We start from the raw sequence: 26,784 nt of genomic DNA on the forward strand, positions 1-26,784 counted from the left end.
AGTAAAATCTGGTTTGCACATTTATAGTAAGATTAAATGTTGAGCGAAATTTTCTCATCTGTCACTGTGCAATTCTCTGCAAAACGAACAAAAAAAAGGAAACTGTGTGCCTTTTGGAACAGAGTTATAAAAATGCTGAGGCACATTATTTTGCATCGCTGTTTATTAATGCTGGTAAGCTGTCAATATTTAATGTCTGTTATCAATCGCATTAAAGGTGCAGATTGTTCAGCGTATGCATGGAAAGCCATGTAAGGCTACAATTGTGTATACATACAGTACTGCTTATTATGAGGACAACCATAGATCATGAAAAATGAATCTTAGCATAGCTATACATTTTTCATGAAAGAGAATAACAAATTTAAAGTGAAGTAAATAAGAAATGCTATTCCTATTCCCTGTCCTGGAAATTCTTGCATCTCTGATAATGAAACAGACATGTAAGGGAGGGCAGTAATCCCATTTGCCATTAATTATGCCCAATCACAATTAAAAGGTTGGTTCCCTGGCCTGTCCTTAAGTTAGGGTTGCAGAGGAGGAAGGCTTCACGTAGGAATGCAGCACATTTGGAAGAGAAAGAGGAAGGACGCATTTTTGATGTGTTAGCCTTTTAAAGTGATTTTAATTAATTTAATCTAATATTTAATTGGTCACTATTACAAAGGTAGTAGCTGAAAAAGGAGACTTAGGGCCACAATTACTCAAACTATTTATTTGGGATCATTGGAGGAAAATCTATTTAAATTAAAACTATGACTTAACATTTATCTTATACCAAAATTCAAAACAACAACAACAAACAATACTGCACTCCCTAAATTTCCCTCTCCTGTATTTATAACAAAACTAGTAAACACAATCAAAGAAATTTGTCATAAATAATGAATTCAGGATGAGTCTGTGCTCGACAAAAACTGACTGAAAAATAAAGAAACTCACACATTATAATCTTGCATGTCAAAAATAGTTCTTGCATCGTTTTTGCTTATCATAAGTATATGTCTGTGACATTTCAGTGAGTAGTGCAAATAAAAAAAATATATTGTCAATATCTGTAATATGGGAGGTAAACAAGTATACCTCCATGTTTTTATAAAGAGCTCTTACCCTTGAAAATGTCGGCAGTAACAAGGCGCACCTTAGTGAGGAAACACTCTTTTCTAACTTAAGCAACAACTCCCGCTAAGAATGCATTATTGAAGAGGCCAAAGTTTAAAACGACACTGTGAATGTGGTTATTTGGGGCTTGAAAAAAACCCCATCAGATCCTGCGATCCCTCACCACAGCTCTGCCATCAGTCAATGGATACCAAACAAAACTTGTTCTAGCTCATTTGTGCTGCCTGACTGATTGCAAGTCCTTGTGGAGGATTTGTTAAAACTATATGATGGGCATGGTGAGCTGTTTTTCTCGTTTCTTCCTGTTTAGCTTTATTTTTTCTTTGGCATCCATTCTTTATTCTGGCCAGTGATGCTCGTGTTGCTCGAGAGATATACAGCAGTAAATACAGAATATTGTAAATGGTATAATTACTCCTGCATGAGCGTAGCTCCTTGTGTTTTTGTGATGCCAGCCAGTATTCAAAATTGCACTGCTGCAATTTTTCTGTTATGATAATCAGCAATTTTTTTTTTCAAACAAAAGATTTTTTTTTTTTTTATCCAATACGGAATTCGATACAAGTGGTAATCTGCTTCCTTTGTAGGCTGTAAAATCTGGTCCATGCCGGCTCAAACCAGCACAATCTCTTGTGGCCAAGCCTTCTGCTGTGACTGAAATCGAAACTATTCCGTATAGTGTTCGTGTGTGAAAAATGTGTGCGCATTTGTTGCTTTGTGTGTGGCGTCTGTGTGTGCTGACAGTGTGTGTGTGTGTGTGTGTGTGTGTGTGTGTGTGTGTGTGTGTGTGTGTGTGTGTGTGTGTGTGTGTGTGTGTGTGTGTGTGCGTGTGTTGCATGCAGAGGAAACAGAAAGGGAAAAAAAATGTGCAATGGTAGCCTACCACATTATTAAAAAAATGAGTGATAGTGCCAATTCAGTCTCTGTCCGCATACAGATAACGAATAAATGCCGAACTCTATTAAATCGTCCTTTAGCCATTATCGCAGGGCCAACACGCCATTTTCAGAACTTATGACGGTTCCCTATTTACTTAGCTATAAATCCTTGCCATGTAACCAACAGATTTGTGACTGGTAATGATCTGCTCAGCCAGGGCTATATGAAATGATCCTGACCTCTTTCAGATCGTCAGGAATTAAATTGACCGACTTGCCCCGGCCCCCACCATCTTTTCCCCTCTCCTATCACCGCCGTCTCGTTAGATAAAAAAAAACCCTGAAGTTGCGAGTACTCCACTCACAGCAAGACCAAGACAAGTATTATCTCCACAAGTTTTTAAATGAAAATGAGGCAAATACGGCACCTGGAAGAAAAAGGATAAATGTACATCATCTATTTACTTTGCTTTTGCCCCCGAGATGAACTCTTTCTTCGGCTTTGTATGGGTGTGTGCGTGTGCGCGCGTTTGTAGGTGTGTGTATGTGACAGTTTTAGATTAGTTTTGAATTTTTAAAGTTGAACAGACATTATCACCATTCATTAAAGAGTTTTTTAAATAAAAAATTTAACATTCTAAGTCCCAGAAGTCTATTCAACAAATACATTTTGTGAATATACAATGAAAGAAGAGTAATAAATCACATATTTTGGCTCATTTTTTAAGGGCATCATGTTTGACCTAAATTCCCCAAGTTAAAAATGTCTTCCTCTTAATTTAAAATTAATAAATAATCTAAATTTTATTTTATATATGTGGATTTGTGATTTTTAATATATATATGATTATGTTATTATTAAATAGGATCGAAAAATAATGGCTGGATTTGTTCATGTATTTAAATGTCACGCTTTGCTACTGTTATTTGTACATGCATGGATTAAAGCCACATATTTTATCTTAACTTGGAAATACAATTATATTAAATAATATAAAAGCAAGAATATTTTTATTAATTAAATTCCAACATCAGCTTTCAAAATCCTATAATGTAAATTTATAGTACTATGCCACAATATTAATCCTAAACTTTTTCTTTATTATTTTCCTCTCAGATTTATACATTTCAGATTTACAAATATTCGTTTTAAATATTTCAGATACATTTTTAATGAAGGGGAAATAAGATTTGAAATGAAATGGGATCTGGATTTTCAGCTTTTCCTTGACAAGATTTTGATAGGACCCATCAGAGTCTCAAATGTGGCATTTCTGACAGCAAATCTCCTTCTAACTTCTGCATAAAATGTCGGAGCCACTTTTGTGTCTCGCTAATTTGCCAAGAATATGCATATCAATTACATATCTAGGCTCGTGATACATATGTTTCTAAGATGCGCGGTTCATGGGTCATCATTGAAATGGTAATAGGGAAATGTTCAAAAAAACGAGGAAAAAAAACCAGACAACTTTATTTAGCTTTGCCTGGGTGTGAATCATCTAAATATACTCGCATAGCGCTGTGAAACTAAATGTGCACATATGTATTCATCTTTCTTCTTTTTAGTATGTGGAAAGCATTTATTTGCGTGTGTGTGTGTGTGTGTGTGTGTGTGTGTGTGTGTGTGTGTGTGTGTGTGTGTGTGTACGCGTTAAGACACAGTAACCTCTGCAAGAAGACAGCTGACTCTAAAGGCAATATATAATTAGTCAAAAGACATTTTGTCATAGTTGAGAGTGGCTGAGTACAGCTGTGAGCAGTGCTGCTGATGTATTACTGTTTGACTGGAAACAATTTATTTAAAATTAAGTTTAAAGAGTGTGGTATATTTTTAGCAAATTAAAACTGCAATGTCTTCTTAATACAAACCCCCCTCAAAACTGGTGTAAAAAAATCTTTTGTAAATATTGCTGACGTTAAAGGAAAATTGCTTATGTGCTCATGTTGTTTACATCCCCAGATTCAACAGGCTGGACTGATAGCACATAAAAAAAACAAAAAAACAAACCCAAACAATTGTGAATACACTGATAGCTAACAGATAAAACAATTAAAAGGGCCATTAAAAAAAAAAAAGATTTCTGTTTGAAGCTTGACATGATATACTAGATCAAATTATTTAGTGACTAAATAACTTTTATTGAGTACTTTTTCAATTTCTTTCAGTCATCAGCAAGGGAACGCATTGTTCACCACTGGAGTTCACAAAAAGACAAGAGAGTAAGATTTAGCGGCTGTGTGTTCATTTTTGTGTGGGTGTGTATGTCTTTGTGTGTGTCTTGATCATGAGGATCTATTATGATCCTAAGTCCGTACCCGGCTGGAGAACAGCTGTGGGACGGTTGGAGCAGGGAGGCTGGGGTTTTGGATTGAAATCTGTGTTTAAGTGTGTATTTGTGTTTAGGTGCACTGCTTGTGTTTGTGTGCGTTGGTCACAATCTGGCTGTGTCCAGACACCGGTCCCATGCCCCGAGCCCGCTCACTGCTAGCCCAGCTTTGCATTAAACAGTGTTACTTCCGCATGGCTTAGTGACAATGGTGTGGTTTCAGCTCTCGATGGCTGCTACGATGGGGCCCACCTCCCCACCCTGGGGGCCAGTCAGCCACCCACACTGGTCTCATTTGGGCCCCTGATTAACACCTTACCTGGCTCTCCGAAGAACTGGCATCATCCCCCAGGAGCTCGTTGCGCACCTCATCACTGTAGGCAATGCGTGACCTTTTCTGCAGGAGGAGGAAGAGGAGGAGGAAGAAGAAGAAGGACAAAAAGAAGAAGGAAGAAAAAGAGGAGAGCAAAAAGAGAAAACAAGTGGGGAAATATGGCTTAGTACTGTTGTTGATGCAAAAACACAACAGGCATTCCTTAAACACGAGAGCCCCCTAATGGAACTCGGTGACAAACCGAATCAAACATGGAGGGTGTGTATATGTGTGTGTTTGCCCTTACAGCACATGTACCAGCAACAAAGCAGTGTTCGGGGTTTGTGCCTATGCCTCCTTCCAAGGTGATCGACTTTACCTCATGCACTTATGCCACAGCGGTGGTGGCAAAGAGCCCCAACCACACACACATATACACCTTGCCCACTTAAACAAATACAAGTTGAAGGATAAAAAAAAAGCCCATCCTGTGTGCAGGGAGAGGCTGAGGAACCAGGGACAGGGTAGAGGGCCAGGGAGATGTATTATGAGGAAGTATAACTTGTCAGCGCTAAATCTTTTCTAGGGGCTGTCACTGCTGTCATCCCAGTGCAGTGGCAGGCTCTGTGATAACACCAATGCTGTGACTCAGACAGGGAATAATTCATCACCCATTGGCGGCCCATCGGATTTGGGGTTGCCTCTCTCCCTCACACACACGCACACACACAAACTCTCTCTCACGCTCTCTCTTTCTCTGTCTCCAGATAGGCTAGAATAAGAGGGAATCCATGTCCCCCCCACCCAAGAAAAAAAACACCCAAAAAGACACACTCAGACACACACATTTCATACACACTTCAGAGTGTGCCACCTCCGATTGTGGAAGAGTGGGCTGCCGTTGTACTGCTTGTTTACAGACACCCGACCCATGGAAAAACAGCCTCTTGGCATGCCCTCTAAACTAAATACACACCAGCAGCAGACACAGAAAGTGTTTACTAAGCCTCCTTCGCTTTCTGTCACCGCCTTGACAGGGTTTCTAGGTGGGCTGCAGGAGGTGGGCAAAATCAAAGACAAACACCAGCAGAGGAATGAAAATATCACTTTTCCTCAGCACAAATTCTTTCAATTTTTCTATATTTATATTGTAATTGACTAAGTAAATAAAACAAAAGTCGGGGAATAAGCAAAGGAACACCAATTACCTGGTGGGGACATTTTTTCCCCCCTCAAAGGCACTATCCTTTCCTCCTCTCTTTCTTAACAGTAAAAGTTTAAAGAAGCTATAGCACTAAGCACTTTAATGGTGCCTACCATGACAAAAAGCACAAACCAAACTTGAAAATGCCAATTCGAACGTCAGGAGTGATGACATCAAGCTGCTTGATTGAAATAGCTTTGGAACCAATCAAAACTGAGCCGGTTGATTTTATTTATTTGTCTCTCCTCATAATCTGGAGCACTGAGTGGAAACTCCTCGCTGATGTGATTTGTTATTATCGTGATGGTGAGGGCCACAGTTCTCTGGAGTAATTACTGACTAGATAGACAATCCAGACCACAAAACCCATAAAGAGCGCACCCAAACAATAGCCAACCACGGGGACCTAACCTAACCACTAAATGCCTACTGAAGAAAAAGACTGGCAGCACAGTCTGAAATAACACAGACACACACCGGTATAAAGGAGCACTCTGTCAAAAGATGCTGTTAAAGTTGGTTTTTGAGTATTATTTAACTTTTACCTTAATTGCTCTAATGCTGAATGAACTGGAACAGCCAGTTCAAGATAAACTGGCGAAACATGCGCTATTTAAATGGTCATGAGAGCATAAGCATAATTAATGAGATCGTTTCTGATTTATTTTCTGTCATCTGAAGCTTGTCATCCTTTATTTAAATGCCTAATGCATATGTTTATGTATTTGAAACATAATTTAAACCATATTTTGTCACCTTTAAAAAAAAGAAAAAAAAGAAAACCCATCCATTCCAGCATTGTAAAGCATTGTAAACCTTCTACACCAGGGTAACTGAATGGTCACTGTGCTGCAGTTAGTGCAAGTGTAAGCACAAGAAAAAGGAATTCCAGATTTGTTAAAATCAGAAAGACAATAAAGACAATATAACGACAGCATGTACACTTGTACACCAGGCACACGCGCACTTTTTTTTTTTTGCCAGGAAAAACACCCACATATTCCATTTAAGTCGAGTTTCATCTTAAAGAGCTTCAGTGCAACTTAGGGGGAAAGACGACTTCACCAGTAATTGAGACGAGGAAGCCTGGGAGAAGCATTGATTTGAATGTTGAGGCTTACGTCGCCTTCAAACCATATGCAGGGCTTTTTTGGTATTTCTAAATAGCTGTTTGTTACGGATGAATGTATGAAGGGTTTCTGCAATGAGAACAGAGTAGATAACAAAGAAAGTATAAAGAATGGAAAATGTCATTGAAATGAAAGTGTTGCCGCTATTTTCCCTGTACCTACAGTACACACTCCAGCTTTTGGATTCCCCCTCTGGAAAACAACAGATTCCTAAGTGACTACTGCCTTCCCATTTGATGTAAAATATAAGCAGGTGCAATACTGACTGCTTAATACAGTAACAGATTTTGATTATGAGTTTGGGTGTTTAGTGACAACAGGCACAGTCTCGAGGTCAGAAAGGAGATATCTGGTCTATTGTAAAAACCTTATTTTCCATTAATAATAATAATAAAAAAAAAGCTCTAAAACTAACTCAATCTATTTACAGTACGTGGAGACAGAGCTCCGCATCTTAAGACAAAACCAACTAATCAGGCTTTGTAATCTAAAAAAGAATACGTGCTTTCAGAAGATACCTTATTGCTCAGAAAAGGGGGGGGGAAAGAGCTTTTTTTAAATCCTTTTGAAAGGTCTGTCTTTTGTCACTTTTTTTTTTATCTTGGGTGAGAATTTGCTTCTATTCCCGGAAGCACACAAGAAAAGTACAAAAGGTACATCTTAACTTTATGCAAAGTGGCCTGCCTTTAAAAACTCCACGCATCCCGTCAAATGAGGCGATGGAGGTGCTGGTGTCCTGTCAAAAACACACGTTTTACCTCTGTTGACATGGATAGCAGAAAAAAAAAAAAGAAGTATTCTTCTTTACTCATCAAAACATAATTACATATGCACGCATAACAATTCATATCAGATATGCTAATCAGTTCAGCATAATCCTCTGAGCAGCAAATGATATTAATTCAATTATAACCAATACATGGATATCTTATTTGTGTACAATTCCTTTATAGTCTATGAGCATGCAATGGTATACTTTTGTTAAATAAACATGACGACTCTTAATTCCTTCATAAACCACTCACAGAAAAACACGTTATTAATTGTAAAAAAATAATAATAAAACAATAAAATAATAATAATAATAATAATAATAATAATAATGATGATAATAATGATAATAATAATATGACCTTTCAAAATAAATTCAAATCAGTCTCCAATTAAGGTCTCTGTAATATTAAACAAAACTTTCTCAGAAAAATTCAAATGAAACAAACTGAGATCCATATACACATTTCAATGCCCTCCAACTCTCCTCCTTGCTTTTTGCCTGGTGCAACGAGTGACACAAGGACAAGTCGAATAATTGTGGCGCCTAGAAAGCAGAAAAAAAAAAATGTAAACAGTTCATTAGATGGGAAATAAAAGGCGTAAAAATACCCAGGGGCAGAGTGTAATGAGGGGCCCTGAAGTTCCTCTGCAGACGCTTTTTCCCCTCTACTTTCCCAAGCTTTTCCTTTTCACCCTGCACACACGGCTGGTGGCATAGCATGAAGAGTAATTAACCACATTCAATTTATAGTACTAGGCTCCATTACAAGGTTTTTCACCAGCAGGTGAGCAACTGGGCAAGTTAGACTTAATAACTCTCATGTCTAACGCCATGTGATTGCCTCAAACTGACATCCAGTCCTTTCATTTTCCTCTCCCGGTTGCTCTAGGGATGCACAAAATGTGAAAATCCAAATAAAATTAAGGTGAGTATAAAATGATCTAAAATGAACATCCTGTAAAAATAAATAAATAAGTAAAAAAATATTTCTAAAGTCAGCACAGAAGTGACAATGAAGTGGAGCAGTAAAATGTGTGTTCACAAAAATGTGTGCTAAACTCAAAGGTTATCTATTTCACTTCCTCTCCTCCCCTGCTGTGATATTTTCCCAGGTGATGTGTGGACCAGCGCCAGCAGGCCCCACTCTGGTTCCCCCCACAAGTGGGGGCAGAGGTGGGCTGATGCGGCATGGCGTTAAAAGGAAGCTGAGACCTTTAAGCAGGCACAAGTATCACAACAGCATCTTAAATAATGCATCTCTGCTCGGCAGGGGTTTAACACGCGCGCACGCGCGCACACACACACACACACACACACACACAGACATGCACAGCAAAGCACAAAGCGAAACACACACACACACACACACAAATTGTTGTCTAGCATCTTCTACTCTCCTTTAACACAAACAAACTGGGAGAGGTTGTTCAATTAAGTGCTCCTTTTTAATACATCTGATATATTATCAGACAAAGAGAAGCAGCTACAGTTGGGACTGTCGCAGGAGGGTGTCATTTGCGCCTTTGTTTTATTGCGGTCTTTGGTGCCATCGAATCCTTTACTTCTGTCTGTTGTGCGCTTGTGTGAGTGCAGAAGGATACATGGGGGCTACTGTATGTAAGATGGAGGCTTCTGTGAGCTTTTGCATCCCCGGTAAACCTCCTTTAGAGAACGTACGCGTGCAACATATGTGAACGGTAGCCCGGTGTGTGTTCTCTCCCCTGATAGAAGTGCAGCAGTGGTAGAGAAGCCGGAGCCTTAGATAACAGCATGGGGCCTCTCATTAGCTCACAGGTTGGTGCTTTGGTGGCTTCGACGCACACTGCATTGTGTTCCACCTCGATGAAATACCTCAAGGAGTCTCAGAGAAACAATTGTCAAAAAAAACACAAATAGAGGTGAATGATCAACAACGGCAAGGCAATAAATGAGCCAGCGACATATCTGAGCAGGTGTGAGGTGAGGAGACTTATTTTAGGCAGACAGAGTGGATCAGCTTCAAAAAGATCATGTCCCTTAATAAAAACCTGACACTGTCTGACACAACTGTGATAAAACTTCTCTTTATTAGTTTGCTTTTTTTAAAATCTATCAATCAATTAGCCCACAAGCAACCAAGGTTTTATCATTTGCCAGTAGTGGTTTACACCACTCTGATACCATGCTATTTCATTCTTGCACCTGTGTGAATGGAAGGGGGGTTCCCTGTCAAAGTCATTTCTATTGCTAAGTACTGCTGAGATCAGTCAATAAGCCTAACGACTGTAACCACAAAGTGATAGGCCAGGAGACAGCAAGAGAAGGCGGTGGAAGGAGGGGTGTTGAAAGTGAACTCCAAACAAAAGAGCAAATTCAAGAAGGGCTTTGATTGAAGAAACGCCATATAGCTTTTGAAGGCCGAGGGATCATCTCTCAGTGGTTATTTCTTTAAGGCACGCGGGCCCGATTAAACCCAATATTAAAATATGAAGGTGCTTCTAATGAAAAATCAAAGGCCCCATTTCCCCTCCCACACTACCAGTCTTTCCGTGTCTCTTTCACTCCTTCGCTCTTGTTCCATTAGTTTCTTCCTTCCATAGCCCGTGGTTGTGTAGGAGGGGACAGAAAGAAAGATGGAAAGAAAGTATGAAAAGACAAAAAAGAAGACAGCAAAGAAAATGAGGAAAGAGGGAGGGTTATAGAGATGAGGGACCTAGGTGCTGGTGGTGCAAAACAGAGACAGACAGCATTGGTTGGAGGAGTAAATCAATAGAGCAGAGCCGTCGGGGAGGCGGGCAGCCAGGGCAAGGATAGAGGAGAGGAGAGGGGAACCAGCGCAGGGGCCCGGGCTCCGATCACAACGCTGGCTTCTGGCGTGCAGTGGGGAATAAAGAGAGCCTCCCCAGGTCAGCACCAGAGAAAAAGGTGAGATTAGAGGAAAGTGGAGGAGGTATTTTCACAGAGTGAAGGTGGGAGGGGTTGGAGAGGTGAGTGCTGGAGGATGACGAGGAGGGAGAGCCTATCTATCTATGTGTGTGTGCGTGTGTTTTGTTTCGGGGGGGTGGGGGGGTGGAAATGTGCATACAGGATACCTGGCAAGCCAGGGACCAACCGGCCCATTAGCCTGTGGGCACCTACATATGGTTCACTGAACCCTCTGCTGAGAAGAGCTCCTCTCCTATCAGTCTTCCCATCTTTTTTAAAGATACCTTCACTTTTAACCCTTTCTCTGCTTTGGAAAGAGGCTCACTCCTGACCTCGATTTATGATTCATTTTTGTTTGATGTCTATTCTTGGAGTGTTATCTAAAATTGAAAAATGTAATAAAATAAAAAAAAAAGAGGAAAAAAAAAAACCTAGACACAAAGGGAGAGAAGTTGGGCCTGGTGAGCATGTGCGCGTCCCTCGGTGGACACGTACACAGAAGACTATCTCCTTCAGTGCTTTGCCTTTTCTTGTAATGTGACCATTGTTGGCATTGAATAGCTGGATCATTAGCATAAGAATACAGCAGCACACATAGAGACTTAGCCAGATCATTATCTCTATATATTTATGTATACTTTGTTATTTCACTAGCCAGAACACATTCAAATGCTGATGAGGCCAGTAAGGCCCCCTTCCAAAGCCCTTCCAACATGTGCCCTCCTGAACTTCCCAATACACTTACGAGTTTCCTGGGAGTGTGCAGGTTCTGTGCTGGAATTCACAACAACGGTGCAGAAAATTTTTAAAAAGCAGTCAACTGATTGGTACAGACAAGACTTTCTTGCACCTCGTAAGCCAATTTAAAGGAAATTGTCTTATATTCAACATTAACACAAAGAAAAATGATGCTTTATTTATTTTTTAAACAAAAAAGTGCTAGAATATCCACAAAATAACATTAATTTAATGAGCTATTTGATTGTTTGCAAATGTCTTTTGTGAAATGAATAATTTCAGAATAAAAATACCAAGACAAAAACATACAAAAAAAGAAGAAGAAAAAAAAGCTTAACGGAGAACAAACAAGTGCTCTATGGTGATGAGGGGAACAAAACTAAAGAGTTTAGTCTCACTGCAGGAGTAAGCTGATGCTCTAATGCTGGCCAACCTCTGGGATAATTGAAAAAACAAAACAAAACCTTAATTCATCTTCCACAATGTAATTCTGATCAAGGCCACAGCCAGATTCCACTGCAGGCTTCAAAAACACCCGAGAAAAGGCAAAATTGTTGGTCGCTGAGAGCAAAAACGGTTTCCCTTTCTTTCTGGCACACTCCCTCATTAGAAACACTTAGGATGAGAGGAAGAAACCAAGTTAATTGTGTGTGTGCATGTGTGTGCATGTTTCTGTGAAGGGGCTGTGAGCAAGGGTTAAAACATGTGTAAACGTAGAAGTTTTACTCTAAAGAAACACCACTAAAGATGAAATATACAGAGTTTTCCCTCCATTTACTCCTTTCCCCAGCCTTGGCGTCTCTGAGCCTTACTTATTAAAAGCAAATGCCACTGCCTAAAATACAGAGGAAAAACACAGACCCAATGATTCATAATATATTTCATAAATACTTCATGAATCCCTTCACCATACTTAAGCCAGTCTGGCAAAAAAAGAAAACATTGTCACCTATTCTAGTACCCGCTTGTCAGCACATCACTGGGGAGTGGGTGTCACATGTCACTTCTGGTTTACACTACTGCGTGGGACAGGCTCGGTGCACGAGAACCGGGGGTAGGACAGAAAGAAGAACAGAAAGGAAAAGAAAAGTGAAGGGGAGGTGGAAAGGGGAGTAAAGAGAGGGAGGAGGGTGGAGGAGGAGCGTGGGGGTGCTATCATATCATCACCCCATGTCTTTATATTTTCCCCCTATTATCTTTGGCCCCCACTCACTCCAGTCACTCAATCACACAAGCCCTGAGGACAGTGAGGGGACCTGGGAGGGCCTTCGCTTCTTGGCAGACTCAGCCAGACAAGCGTCTGAAAGCTATACTGATCGCTGTCAGTGAGTGTGAAAGTACGGTGACTTTGGAGGGGCCAGGAGAGATAAGCGAGAAAGGAAACGATCGCGTGGAAGGATAACGGCCGAATTTGCACACTGCCAAACAAATCCTGTGCTCCAGGCATAATGCAGATACCCCATCCATACAGAAGAGAGTTCACATGAAGAGGCACAGAAGAAGCAGGGGATGATGTGTTTACAAATTACGGCCTATCTGTGTGATATTTGAGAGTCAAACCCTACGACAAATCATTTTGTTAAAGAGCACACACCTCGTTAGCAAGTAAATTTTGCTGTTGTGCCAATTTTATCCTAAACATCAGGCTTACTGGAAATTACACAGCATAATTTCAGTCTGGTTTCTTTGAGCAATGCTAAAGAAATTACTCATATAACTTAAAAATCAACTTTACATTCACAACCACCGAGAACACCCTATTAATTAATTAATCCTGAACTGGTGTCAACGCCTATATTTTGCCCAAAAGGACATTTCTAAGTTGAGACGCAGACCCATCAACATTCAACGATACTTCCATTTAGACTTAACCGGCTGTTAAATTACATTTATCAATTATCCCCTTCTTTTAATGCTTCCAACACAATTTACACATGTAAAACATACATGTTTTTTAAATAAAAAAACAAACAAAAACTAAGCAGAATTAGCAAAGTATTGCCAAAGTATTGTCTCCCGTTTTTCAATAAAAACCGAACACGGCACTTTTGGACAGCACAACTTTTTGTCCTTCTTGTGACACTGTCCTTCAACCCAGATTTGACCTACCATTGCCATTACGCCATCAAACATGTAAAAAAGTAAATAAATAAATAAAATGGTTTCAACATGAGTGACAAAAGGCTAATCCACAAATGAATCCCATCTTGGTGTCCATAAAGGGGACATGGTAAAGCCTGCAATACCACAAATCCGCAAAGGGCTTGTGCAAGACGTACTGCTCGCAACGATTTCCGAATGAAAGCCAGAATTCATAAGTAGAAGAAGAAGATCTATTTGCTTACATCCTAAATCTGCACTCAGCGCAGAGGAAATATAGGGAGAGAGGGAAAAAATCCCTGTCAATTCAGGGAACTCTTTTATGACTGGTGATGAGTGATTAGACTTTGGTGTTGTTGATGGGTTGTTAAGCAACAAACCATGAAAAGAGTCAATCTGCATTTACTCCTCTGTGTTTAATATGAACAAGTAAGCCAAGGCAACCTAATGCGATTTATAGTGTCTAACATCCAACTAATGTTGGTCTGTCATGTTGTTGCTTGCAGAAGTCACTTTAATGAGGACAAGGGGCAAAAAAAAAGAAGCCTTCAAGCGGGATTACAACAATGCTAATATATAATCGCTAGTTGTATGTTTAGCTTGGAATGTACAGTCGCCCAAAAAAAATCTCACTTCAAAACTTAAATCTCAACATAATTACGATCAAGTTGTGCAAAAAAACTGCATTTAAGATGCCAGAGCTCTTTAAAACAAATAACTTTTTCATTAAATGACTTTGCAAACTCTTCATTCTTTGCTAAGGTTAGTAACTGTGCCAAAAGTAATGAGTTTATGACCACTCTTGTTAAAGCTGGATAGTCTCTACAATCTTCAAGTATCCATGATCATTTATTTAGTTTTTTAAGATAATGAAAAACATGAAAATGATCCTCATATTCAAGTGTTTGACTCCGTTCCATCACTCAAAATTCACATTTCAAACACTGAACTCCAACTTAGTGCAGAAGCCAATCACACAAAGACAAAACCCTGAAAATTAAAATATAAATCCAGAAATATGTTAATTCATTGCCACTGATGAATAGTTTGTGGTTGACCATCAGATTAAGAGGACACAAAAAGTTTTAAGTTTAGGGCCAGAAAAAAAAAGTCTCATGGAAAACTTCAGATAACACTCTCAAACATGTTTTTGAGCCGCGTGTAGGAATGTCAGTAGTCATTCATTAGTAACTCAGTCTTGATCGAATTTGAGCATTAAATTATCTGTTATATCTGTGCATCCACACTTTAATTAAATCATTTCTACATCAAAAAAAGCTTAAAAGGTGCTGTACTCCAATTCATTAAAACCATTTTCAGTCATTGCCTCAACTGAAAACTACATGTCAAGTCTCAAGATATCATTATAAGGTCAGTGAAACCACTTATGAAATTGATATATGGAGTGAAAATATTCAATACCATTAGCTTTTTCATTCTATTCACCTCAGTGCACCTAGCAGATAAACTGTTGAATTTCTCAAGGCTGACCAACTCTTTTCCAAATGCATTAATTATCTCCCTTGGCAGACACTGGGAGGTATTCCACCGAAAATACTTTTATTAAAGAAAAAGGCAATCCACACATCCTATTTGACCATGACTGAAGCTCCAAACAATACCCCAACAGATAACTGGAAATTAGTAAGGGATAGTTGAGTTCCTGTGACAGTTGGCCTCATGATTTAACATCAGGGTCCATGTCGGAATAAATGAAGCTGGGAATGAAAAGACAAATCATCACCTCAATCTTACTGAATGGGCTCCTTCTGAATTTAAGTACTGCACTTCAGACAAATTAAATTTTGACTGTATCGCATTTTTTCAAATCTTGCAATAACTAATAATTTGTACTATGCCTACATATTTTCCGACCTCATAAGACCGGGTGACGATATGCGTTTCAAAAGAAATACTGGCATGTAGATAACATGTTAGTGGGTCCTTGATGGAACATTGTGTGGCGTATTATGACAAACCAAAAATAGTTTTCTATTCAAAATTCAATAAGATGAAACAAAACGCATAACACAATGGATCTCGTGCCATCAACAAAACTGCCTTGACCATTATAGGACCTCCTTTTTAATAAATGACAAAAAGATGTAAGGTCTCAACAACAAAACTTGTCAAAGCTTGAGATTTAAAGACTATTAATTAACCTTTTAACAAACAAACATTTAGACCAGTAGTGTTTATTTGGATATAATAAAAAAGAAACGATCTAAAGAGGTGAAACATATTCGGAGAACTAGTTGAGAGAAGAAATGAGAATATTGTTGTGAGTTAAAGCATGAAATGTTTAAAAAAGGCATTTCACTTTCCCAAGGACTTGGCATTTAATTTATATTCTGTTTTGTTTGCTTAAGTATTTTTCAAAGCATAATTAAGCAAAGAAAAAGAAAAGAAAATGCATAAACTTATAAGCTTATAAGCAAGAACTCAGGTTTTCACCACAGGGACACCATTTTCAATCTTGCATATTAAACATAAAGCAGAGGTTAGGCATAGCAATGGTAAGAAGAATTTATCAGAGCAAGTCCAACCACATATCAGCAGGGCAAAGTAATTGGTGAATGTGTCCAATATCTTCCTGATGTTGAAGCTTACTCAAAGAAAATTCTTAGATCAACACCGCCATCTGCTGCCAGCAGGAGGTGTGCTGATAGTCCAAGTAAGCCATGCAGTGAATAATCTCTCAAAAGGGTTCAGGATTTAAAATGGGGAAAAAAAATATGAAGACACTTGTCTAAACTTCATAGCTACTGCAAAGTAATGACCAAGAGTTGTGATTTTTTTTTCTTAAAGAGATCAATACTCCTCATGAAATTTTATATTAAATAATTGAGGCAAAGCTATTCCAGTGAATTTATACCAATTACATAATGATAACAATGATATTAGGGCTGCAAGTTACAGCCACCGGTGCATCTTATTCAGCTAATTACTTACTGATGATTGGAAAAGCAGAAAAGTGTTAAAAATTACAAGGAAATTAGAAACGATTTGCTTGAAATTGATAAAGTTACTTCATTTTCAATAATACCTGAGGATTGTTTGTCATTTAACCAAATAATGATGACCTAATCTAAATAATGTCAATTTTGTTGTTAAAATGAAAAAAGAAAACTCTTCATTTTTATTGAGTCTACATAATAAATCAGAGACCTGACAATGATAAAGAACAGTTTGTCATAGTCAGGCGAAAGGAAGGAGGGGTCTCTGTACTCAAAATATATTCTGATAAGAGAAATTTATCAGGACTGACAAATGTATCTTTAAATCCTCCAGCCAATGTTGCTTTACGATGCCTCATTATACACAAGTCACACGAATCACACATTTCATGGCGTCCAGTTTCACTCACACACTTAAAGTTGTGTTTTGCGTGACGCAATCAATGCCTGCGAGTCCTCATCTTGCCCACTGGGACAGACCTAACCTGGCACTTTGAAAACAGTGGCTCTGTTTGCCCAATAGATTTCATTAAATTAAACTTAGGTTAGGCTCTCTTTCCCTGATCAAAGCCACTGCTAAGAGCCATGCCATTCTTCTCCCTCTGATTTGAGCAAGCTGACCCCATCAAATAGGATTTTCATTTCCCTTTTATTTATTTATTGTACACTTTGGCTTACTTTTTATTTTGCTTAAGCTGCTGTCTGCTTTGGCTACTACAATGTCTGTTTTGTCGTGGCTCAGCACCTGTGAGATCCCCATGGCCCCCGGTTTTATCACAATGAAGCTGTCACCCAACAAGCCAACAAAGCTACACCTCATATATATATATATATATATATATATATATATATATATATATATATATATATATATATATATATATAGACACACACACACACACCCCTTTTGGGGTGGTTGTTTGATAAGTTTTCTTTCTGGATGAAATGGCTGGGTTTCTGAGGTCAACTCCAGCCCTCTGTCTGAAAAGGAGAAGGAATGAGGTCTCAAGCTGGCACACCAGTGGTAGAATTACTTCAAACCACGGGTGAATGAGAGGATGAGAGAGCAGGTTAAGGGGGGAGACACCCGTGGGAGGCCAGTAGGGGGTAGGTTATGGGGGAGATTTGGTAGTGAGGGAGTGGAAAGGCCTTGATATCCACAGAAAGCACAACAAAGCCGGAGCTTTTTACATTAAAAAGAAAAGAGATTGCCCTTTTTTCCACTCGATGCCTTTTCGAGCCGAGTGTCATGTCCTCCCTAGGCCGGCAGGAAGTGAGAAGCTGAGCTCAGCTATAGCATTTGGCACATCTGAGACACATCTGAGGGGGCTGAAGTTCTTGCCTTCTGAACACTTGCATCAGATTTACGGGAGACGAGATATACTAGATGTAACTCTGTGAGGTGGGTGATCCTGGTTTAAATGTGCGCTGATTTCACCGCGCCACACGCAGAGGTGTAAAAAAGAGAAATTACAGTCAAACAGGGAGACTCACAGTTAGAAGCCAGTCACTGCTTTTTTATTTTCCGGACACCCGGATTATCCTACGGCTACCTTCTGCTTTTTATTTCAGTACAAGCAATTACAGACACGACTTAAGTATGCAGCGATGTGCAAAAAAGAATTTAGACATCATCATACTCTCTAAGGACTGTGCACACCGGATTTTTGCATTATAAAGTGCATGGAGGAATGCCATGTTTTGCCAGGGTGAAGAAACAATTTTCGTCGCCAGCACATGCTCGTAAGACAGGGAAAAAAGGCTAGAAACGAAAATTAGCACCAATATCGGCCACAGCAGGTGTTAACTGCTTGATGATTAAGCATGGTAAGAGTGGGGAGAAGAAAAGTTAAAGATTAATCGTCAGCCAATTAAATGCCTATGGCGAGAAAAGCAAGCTGTTTTGGCACAGAGATCTCTTCTATGATCTCAGTTAGCACATCTCAGTGGCGTGTTCACAGATCACTAGCACATATTATTTGAATCTAAATGCGGTGTTTGTGCATGTTTACTTGTTTGGAGCGGTGAGGTGGGGGAATATAAAAAGTATTTTGTGGTTAATGATGATTAGATACCAAACAAACATTTAAGAAAAATAATGAGTGTTGGTGAAAAGCATGGACTGTAGTAGTCATCTGAGGTATAGATGGGCAGTATATCATAAATAAATATGTAGTTTTTCATATGTGCATAAGTCTATTTTGAGTTTCACAACTGCTACTTTTATTTTGACATTTTGTATCAAATCAAAATTACTCAACACTTGGAATTCTGATTATATTGGCTATGCATTGTGCATTTTTGTGATGATCATTGCACTGCTTCCCGTTACTTCCTGAAAACCTTCCCATTAAACTTGAGCTATCCAAATATCCTCCAATAAATCCTCTACAAGCGAAGAAAAAGTTCAGATTTGTGTGGAAAAGTACACACTTTATTCATTTCAAGGTTTGGAGAAAAGTTTGTTCGTTATTTTGGCCAACCTCTAAACTTAACACATTAAGGAGAAGCCTTTGCTGAATTTCCTCAACAGGACTTCAACAATTCAGTATATATTTTTCCAACTCATTCTGAGGCTGTGGATTTAAATCACATAAAACTTGATTCGTGGAGGGACACGTGCTCTCAAGCTCAAGGTCAACGGCTCTTACACTACGGGTTTATTATCATGTTATGAGCACCAGCAAAACAAAACTGACAACAGAAAACAACAACAACCACAGAAAAAAAGATATAGTTAAAGATACGTTACCACTACGATTTTTCTTAACATTATAATGCCAACAATCAATTTAAAATGCTTTGACAAGGATCAATTTAAAGATATAATAATTAAAATAAGAGGTTAAAAAAGTTTTGGATTCAATTGCACTGGATAATTGCGTATTTCTGAGTATTATTGATTACGTGAAGTACCTTGGGCAATATTGGTAGCTCAAAATGTAGACTAAAAGCAAGTGACCCAAAAGACCAGACTGTTCATTAAGCTTTGATAAATCAAGCCAAGACATACAGTGATTTATGAATTACTAAACAAGGCCAGATTCTGCAGCAACAACACAAACACACACAACCCATTCTCGATAGGCATTGCTTGAAAGTTCAGATATGAACTCCGAATTAACCTCTGTGGATGCACCGCTGAGCTTCAGTGCAAGTCTGTTTGTGAGTGCAGCAATTACTGCGAGAGTGAGAGTTACACGCAAACAGTCCGCAGTTTTTGGTGTTTTTCTAACAGTAAAGATAAATAAATAATGATGCAAATTTCATGAGAAAAGAAGTGTTTTTCGAGGATTAATGTTTAATTATTTGGTTAATTTACAGCTATTGCAGAGCGATGGAAGTATGTGAAGCCTTGAAATGTCATGAAAGGGATTTATGCACGTGCCACAAATTCTGCTGATTACTTACAAAAACGATGTGTCTGAACAAAGGCGGTGATGGAACAAAGTGTTACTACATCCTCTGAAGAATTATTAGCAGAATATGGTCATGCACAAAACGGTACTGTATTTCGCTATTGGACATGTGACAAAAAAACTAAACAAAACAAAAAAAACGAAGGCAGATCGATTGGTCAGGGGTTCATCTTTTTGGTAAGATAATGACACAAAACACTGGAACAACAGAACTGCACGCACGGTGGCCTTGAAAAGATGGAAAACCATCACAGTCTCTGGACTTCATCCAGCTCGTCTGAGTGGAAGAAAAGTAACCCACAAATTCAACACGTGTGTGTCAGCAGTGACTGGTTCCAAACCAATTTTCCAAATGATATTTCTTTGAATATGCATTTATTTTATAATTTAATTTCTGAGTTTAAAAAAGCTGGGGTGTTTGTCTTATGATGAGTAGTTTATAGATGCTTATTTATTATGGAGCATCATTTACACTCTCAGTAAGAACATTACAACTATTACAACTGTTGCGTTTGCATGAGAATTAAAAAAAAAACATCTCATGACATATTGAAATACTTACAAAGTCTTTCTCAAGCTTTTCCATCTCCTGTTTATAGCTCTTCAGCCTGCTGTTGTACATGGCTCTGCTTTGGATGGGGATCTCTCGCACCTCCAGGTCCATCTGCTCCAGCTAAAACCCACAATTCATCCAATTCATTTAAAGTCAAACATTCCTAACAGAAATTTTAAGAGTCATTTCAAAATCGAAAGAAATACTTGGAATATAAAACACTGCCAGAGTGACAGATTTAGAGCTCATTATAATACAGATTTACATTAAAATATTAAAAAGTACAAAATAGACTGTATATGCACATTTTTACATTTAAAAGTTTAGTTTTTTTTATGATCATATTTCCTGCACAAGCTTTCTGAAAAAAATTTTAAGGGCAAGTTTTACAGTTGTGTGCTCCCTTTGAACACTTTTGAACAGATTCAACTTCAGCAGCATTAACTTTAATATCCTCCAGTGCCGATTGTAAAATCAAACGCCTTCTGCTGGTGTCACTCAGTTGTGATAAAAGTTACAACAGAGGAAGTATGTTCTGTAAGTACACAATCAAATACGAGGGCTTCTTCATTGCCATGACACGCATGGGCCCAACAATGTCTGAGTGAATGAAGCAAAAGTACATCTGATGCATGGGTAGACAGGTCTCTCTGTGGCAGATTTGGAGGAAACTCATCACTATGGCATAACAAGACAACCGCAACAACAATTTGTTTCTGTCAGGTGACTTTGCTCATGTTTAAACAGCAACATGAAGACACCCACCCAAGATAATGGCTTGAAATGTGTCATAGGGGTGTCACTTAAAAGCAGATTATGGGAAAGTAATCATATGAGGAGGAAGCCTCCTTTCCGCCATGTGAAGTATGTGTGCATGTGTGTTATGTCTACATGTCATGTCACCACCAGGATAATACAGGTGCTGTTGTCTGGTGCCAGTGAAAATTGTCCCCTCCCTCTTTCCACAAATTCATTATTTAGGAAATGGGAAGAGGAGAAAATTACTGATCAAAGACATACCAACTCTCTGACTTCTTCAAGCTGTTTGTCGACATTTAGAACCAGCTGTGTCTTCTCCTCTGAAAGAGAAAAAAAACCCAGCAACATATTGATCAGCCGACGGAGGAACAGCGCTTCATGACAACAGCCTAACTCCCCCGCAACGGGGGAAGAGAGGGGGAGAGAGAAAGAAAGAGACTGGGAGAAAACAACACACGAGGACACATTTGAAGATATATTTACACATTCTCTCCACACGACGAGCCAACATTTGATGTCTCTTAGTTATTGGCGTCTATGAGGCCTTTGTTGGTTTCTGTTGAGGAGCAGCGAGACACCTCATGCCAACTCAAAGGGAAGGGAGGTGTCAGCTTTGCTCACTTGCCAGAAGTATGAGTCCCACTCAGAATGACTAACGCACTGTTCTACACCTCACCCCATGGCTGCTCTACCACATTACCCATTGAAACTCATTAGGACTTAAGAGTTCCAGAGCAGCGTGCAAACTACAGCGCTTCCAACAGTTATTTAAGGCAACAGCATTATCACTTTCCCTACATCTACATGAACTAGTCTTTGTCCTGAAATTAGATCCTGGCCAAAGATTTTGTTAGTTCATGGTATGCGGTATGGTGTTTACTAATCAAGCATATTTATGTTAACTTAAAACAAGAAAAAAAAAAAAGAAAAGACCATTGCCCAAGGCTTTGACATAAAGTATAAGCAACTTACACATATAGTTTAATAATAATAAAGAAAACAAAAAAATGAAGTTAGGAAATATAGGAAATTCTCTTATGCATAAATACCATTAATAACATAAAAAATATAAAAGAGGGTAAAGAAAATAACATTTAATGTCATCTTAACATGCAGCCTTTACTTTAGAAACTTTGGTTTAAGAGATTTATGTGCATGTTACTTTATCACACATCCACCATATGTCATTGTTGCACACCCCTGTGGTAACAGCACTCCCCAGCACCAGCAGCCTCCCTTAAGTGGAACAATGCACCCACCACACAACAGTTCGAGGAAAAAGACAAAGCGATCAATGTAATGCAAAAGCGAAGCCAAACTAATGTTAGAACCATCCCAGACTTGAGGTGTTGTGGAAATCTTTTGCTAACCATGGTGTGAGATATATCATACTAAATTTTAAATAGTTTAGAGTACATTTGTAACACAAAGTTGTGTTAATGTTATCAGTGCATCAGCATATCACAACAGTCAGTCAAAGTGCTGATCTTGTAGTATATTTGGTTTAACAGTTTAAGAGGACACCTGTGGACCTGATATACTGACAATAAAAATTCTGTTAATTATTACATTTTTTTTTAACTCCCAGAAAACAAAAAGTGACATAATTATAAATTCACAGATAAAATGTATCATTACAAAAAGTGCAGCATCTTAAACACCAGCTCCGTATTGAGTACAGATGGTAAATGTTAAGAGGTGATGCCTACAAAGTCGAACCAATCTTACATTTTTTACAGTAATTAAGAAATTCTGAAAATGTTATTTGCTTTTGAAACCCCAACAGATGTATTCTAATAAAGGTTTAAAAGCAAAGTATGAAAAGCATTCTAGGTAAAATACAAACAAAAGTAAATCACAAGAATACCCAGCTGTGGGACTGCAATAAAAAAAAAAAAAGCTAAGCCAAGATCTTCGTTTCTCAGGTGCCATAGGCCAACATGGCCCTTAAATTCATTTTTAAAACCTGTGTCCAACCTTACAACCTCTATAGTAAACAGCCAGAGGCAATTCAGTGAAAGATGAGATGACGCTTTCGTACTCAGGCTCAGGCCCGAGCTAGAGGGCTGTGAAATATGTATGGCTATTTACCAAGACTAGAACCTGCTGACAGACGGATGAGGAGTTTTGTAGACAGAAGTAAGGCAAAAATGAAGAAAACAAAGGGCTTGGTATTTTTCTTTTACTTTTTATGTTTCATATTTCAATGCCAGTGATTGACAAATAATCTCTTGCCATGAACATTCAAAAGTGAAAACTTGGAGCCATGTTTAATAGAACAAGGATGTTGAGTCTTGTTCTGTTCATAGTATTCTTATTCAAATTTCTTCTTGATGTTGAGTTTTGGAGCAATGTTGCAAATAAATAATATACAAAAATTAATTGTTTGTGAGCATCTAGGTCATGTTTTCCACATGCCATGGCCATTATCAACAACATAACACGCCAAGTAAAAGTAATAAACTACAAGAACAATGTTATGGCTCCTTTTTAAAATATTAAACAGAGGGGATATCATGGGCAAAATGCATCCACTTGGGTAAGAAGAGCCAAAAGAACTTAAGAAAAACTTAATGAGTAGGAAGGGAATTGAAATTCAACTGTAAACTATTCCATTGGTGTCAGAAAACACACAACAACTACTTATGGTTATAATGCATTTTCTAGCTTTGTACATATTCATACAGGCTTCCTCTGACACAGTCAACAGATGGTGAGAGGAAGCAATGAGAAATTACTCTGCGGAATGGGCTGCCATGAGTCTTCAGACATGCCAATTCCAAACCAGAAATATTCAGTCAAGCGAGGTTTTGTGAGAGCAGCGCCTTTGAAAACCCAATGAGCAAGTGTGAGCCGAGAGGAAGAGATAAAGCTTCCACATATGAAATCTGAAAACTTAAAACAAACTACTAGTTAACACTCACTGTAAGTAAGTAGTAATAACGGTTGCTCCTACTCAGTTAGGTGTGGACACCAAAATTTTAATATGTAGTAGTTCAGCCTTAAATTAATTGTCATATCCACCTTTAGATATATATTTCCCACCATTTTGGCTTAGTGTAGCTGTAAACTAAAAACACCCAGTGTATTTCACACTGCAAAATACCATTTAATTTTGAAAAGTGACCGTAAAAATGGAAGAAGGTGCTGTGCAGAAAGGCTCTTGCACTGAGAAAACAAATACAAACTCAATGACTATTTTGTCTCAGCTTATAACTGTGATTGGTATTGAGTGGTGTCAGATGACAGTGTAGCTGTTTATACATCTGCCTAACAAGCAAACGATACGGTTCGATCCCAGGAGGAGACATAAATCCCTGTGGGGTTCCATCAGGAAGGGAATCTGGGGTTTTAAAAAAATCTGCAATGTCAATAGTGGAGCTATTTACTGTGGTGATCCCTTGTGAAATAAGGGAGCAACTGAAGCTCAACTTTCTATTATGCATTCTATTATCTATTCTTTGTATTAAGTCATTTTAAATAGGAAAGTATTACCCATTGATATGTCTACATTCATTTATGGGTATGTTAAGTAAAAGTATTACATTTTAAAGTTAAATCACAACTGGCCAACTAGCTCTGGCCTTTTCCATGTCATCCAAACTCATGTTTCCCTTCCAGGCTTAGCTAAATCCACAAGCTGCCCGTCTTTCAGCTGCCTGCCTGCCACCAAAACACTAATGCAGCAATCTGGTAAATCTACATGTAGGAAAAACAAGATGGGAAGACCCAGAGCCAGGTGGTTAACAACATCTGTAGGTTTTAACCCACCTCTAAACCCTCTTTTAGTGCAGGGCTTCACAGTACAGAAATGTAAACATAAATACATTTTAAAGACTCCTTTCAAAGAAAAAAGTCAAAGCCATGCATTCGTGCCTAGATCCTGCAGAATATAAATTACAGTATCAAAAACAGGCTCAGACAGTCAGGATTTCATATGTCTGAAACCTACAGAACCAAGTATGAGAACTGGTGATGAGAAAAGAGGTCTATCTAACATTAACAACACATTGCTATCTGAAAATGTAGTCAAGTAGTGCGGTGCGATATTGCAGATTTTAGTATTGATCTGATACCAAGTAAATACAGGGCCAAAATTGCCAGTACTGATACTTTAAACCTACATAGGCAGCTTATGCTGGGGAGAGCAGTCACTCACGACTTAAAAGATGGCTCATCATCAATTTGCAAATAGTGACTATTAACACACTCTGATTTTTACTTTCATTAATAACTGGTTAACAAAACAAAATACACCTTTTCATGTTTTTTTCAAACTGAGTTTTTTTGAGACCTAGAATGTAAATGTGCCCGTCTCTAAAGGTCATGTCAACTTCTGTTGTTTGACATTTTTCATAGTGTATGTTTGAGGTATATTTTTTCCATTTCCAAAAAAATTATTAAATTGAATTAATTTAATACAATTCAGAGGGCTACATACTGAACTTAAGGGGATTTTTTTTTTAAAAAGTATCGCTCTGAGTATCAATACCAGAATTGCTATTGATACTATCAATATTTGTGCACACTTTTTATTTTAGCTCAGTTCAAAAGTGCTGTCTGTTTCACTGTGTATGCAAGCATGTGTATGTCTCTTCTGCTTCTCCTCCAAAACTGATACATGCAGAGCAGAAGAGGGGAGAAATACCCAAAGTCGTTCCACAAACAGCAGTCTTAATAGGTCTGAACAAGTAAAATTTACAAAAAACTAACCAACTATAAAAAGATTACCACTATGCAGATGTCTCTCCAGCATCTTAAGTTCCCCAGCTCAATAAGACATGACTATATAGGAGAATATCCTATACAGTGATAAGGTGTTCTCCAGCTGCCCAAAGTTATCTCAAGAAAGTTTCAAAGCTACACCTTTATCAAAATTGTGGTCAGACATGTTAAAGAGGCTTCCTATTGTACAAAACAAAATTAGAACATAATGCTCTTTCCACATTTCAACAGAATAATAATCCTCCTTAAACATCAAAGAGAGCTTAGAAGACACAATTTGCATGCCTTAATGTTAAATTCTCACAACCAGACAAAGTTACAAAGACAGACAGACATCACAAGCGACACTGTCACTGGTTTGCTACAGAAGTGTCGCTCAAGTGTTTAATTGCATCAAGCATATGATAGGTTGAAGAAAAAAAATGGACGTCAGCTCAACTTTGATTTGATGCACATAAAGCATCAACAAGTGTCAGGCGTCAGTTTGTAGCTTCTTATCAGTGGTGTGAACATGGCATTAATTGCTGGAAGCACACATGGACCACATGTATGTTGAGCTTTCAGTTCTAATTATATCACAGAATAAAATCTTTAAATAAAATTTTGTGATAAAGTTTATGAAGACAGAGTCAGATTTGTACTCCTACAGCATCAGAATCTATCAATGAGTGTTTCAAAAGTGAAGGAGTTGCGGGTCATACAAATGAAGAGGCAAAACAACTCTAAGAAGACTAGACCAGAAGCTACCAGCTGATACCTGTGTTTTCATTTTAGAAAATCAACAAAGTCACACTTGAAGAGCTACAATTTAATAACAATCTATTCTAAATATATCATTCAAAAAGTGTTACATGTGGCTTTGGTTATGTCTGAATTA

General features: G+C 38.4%; 1 protein-coding gene across 3 annotated transcripts in view; it reads right to left on the bottom strand.

Moving 5' to 3' along the window:
* vti1a (vesicle transport through interaction with t-SNAREs 1A) overlaps positions 1-26,784 on the bottom strand; it is a 113,229-nt gene that overhangs the window by 84,506 nt on the left and 1,939 nt on the right. For all 3 annotated transcript variants that reach the window (XM_085360797.1, XM_085360796.1, XM_085360798.1), the window contains exons 2-4: positions 21,444-21,502; positions 20,433-20,543; positions 4,650-4,727 (exon numbers count right to left, since the gene is read on the bottom strand). In XM_085360797.1, the coding sequence (XP_085216923.1) occupies positions 4,650-4,727; positions 20,433-20,543; positions 21,444-21,502 (248 nt within the window). The remainder of the gene's footprint in view (positions 1-4,649; positions 4,728-20,432; positions 20,544-21,443; positions 21,503-26,784) is intronic.

The sequence above is a fragment of the Diplotaxodon limnothrissa genome, linkage group LG8 (genome assembly GCF_057381915.1).
Source record: "Diplotaxodon limnothrissa isolate DT_005_m linkage group LG8, D_limnothrissa_male_GT1.1, whole genome shotgun sequence".
Lineage (NCBI taxonomy): Eukaryota > Metazoa > Chordata > Actinopteri > Cichliformes > Cichlidae > Diplotaxodon > Diplotaxodon limnothrissa.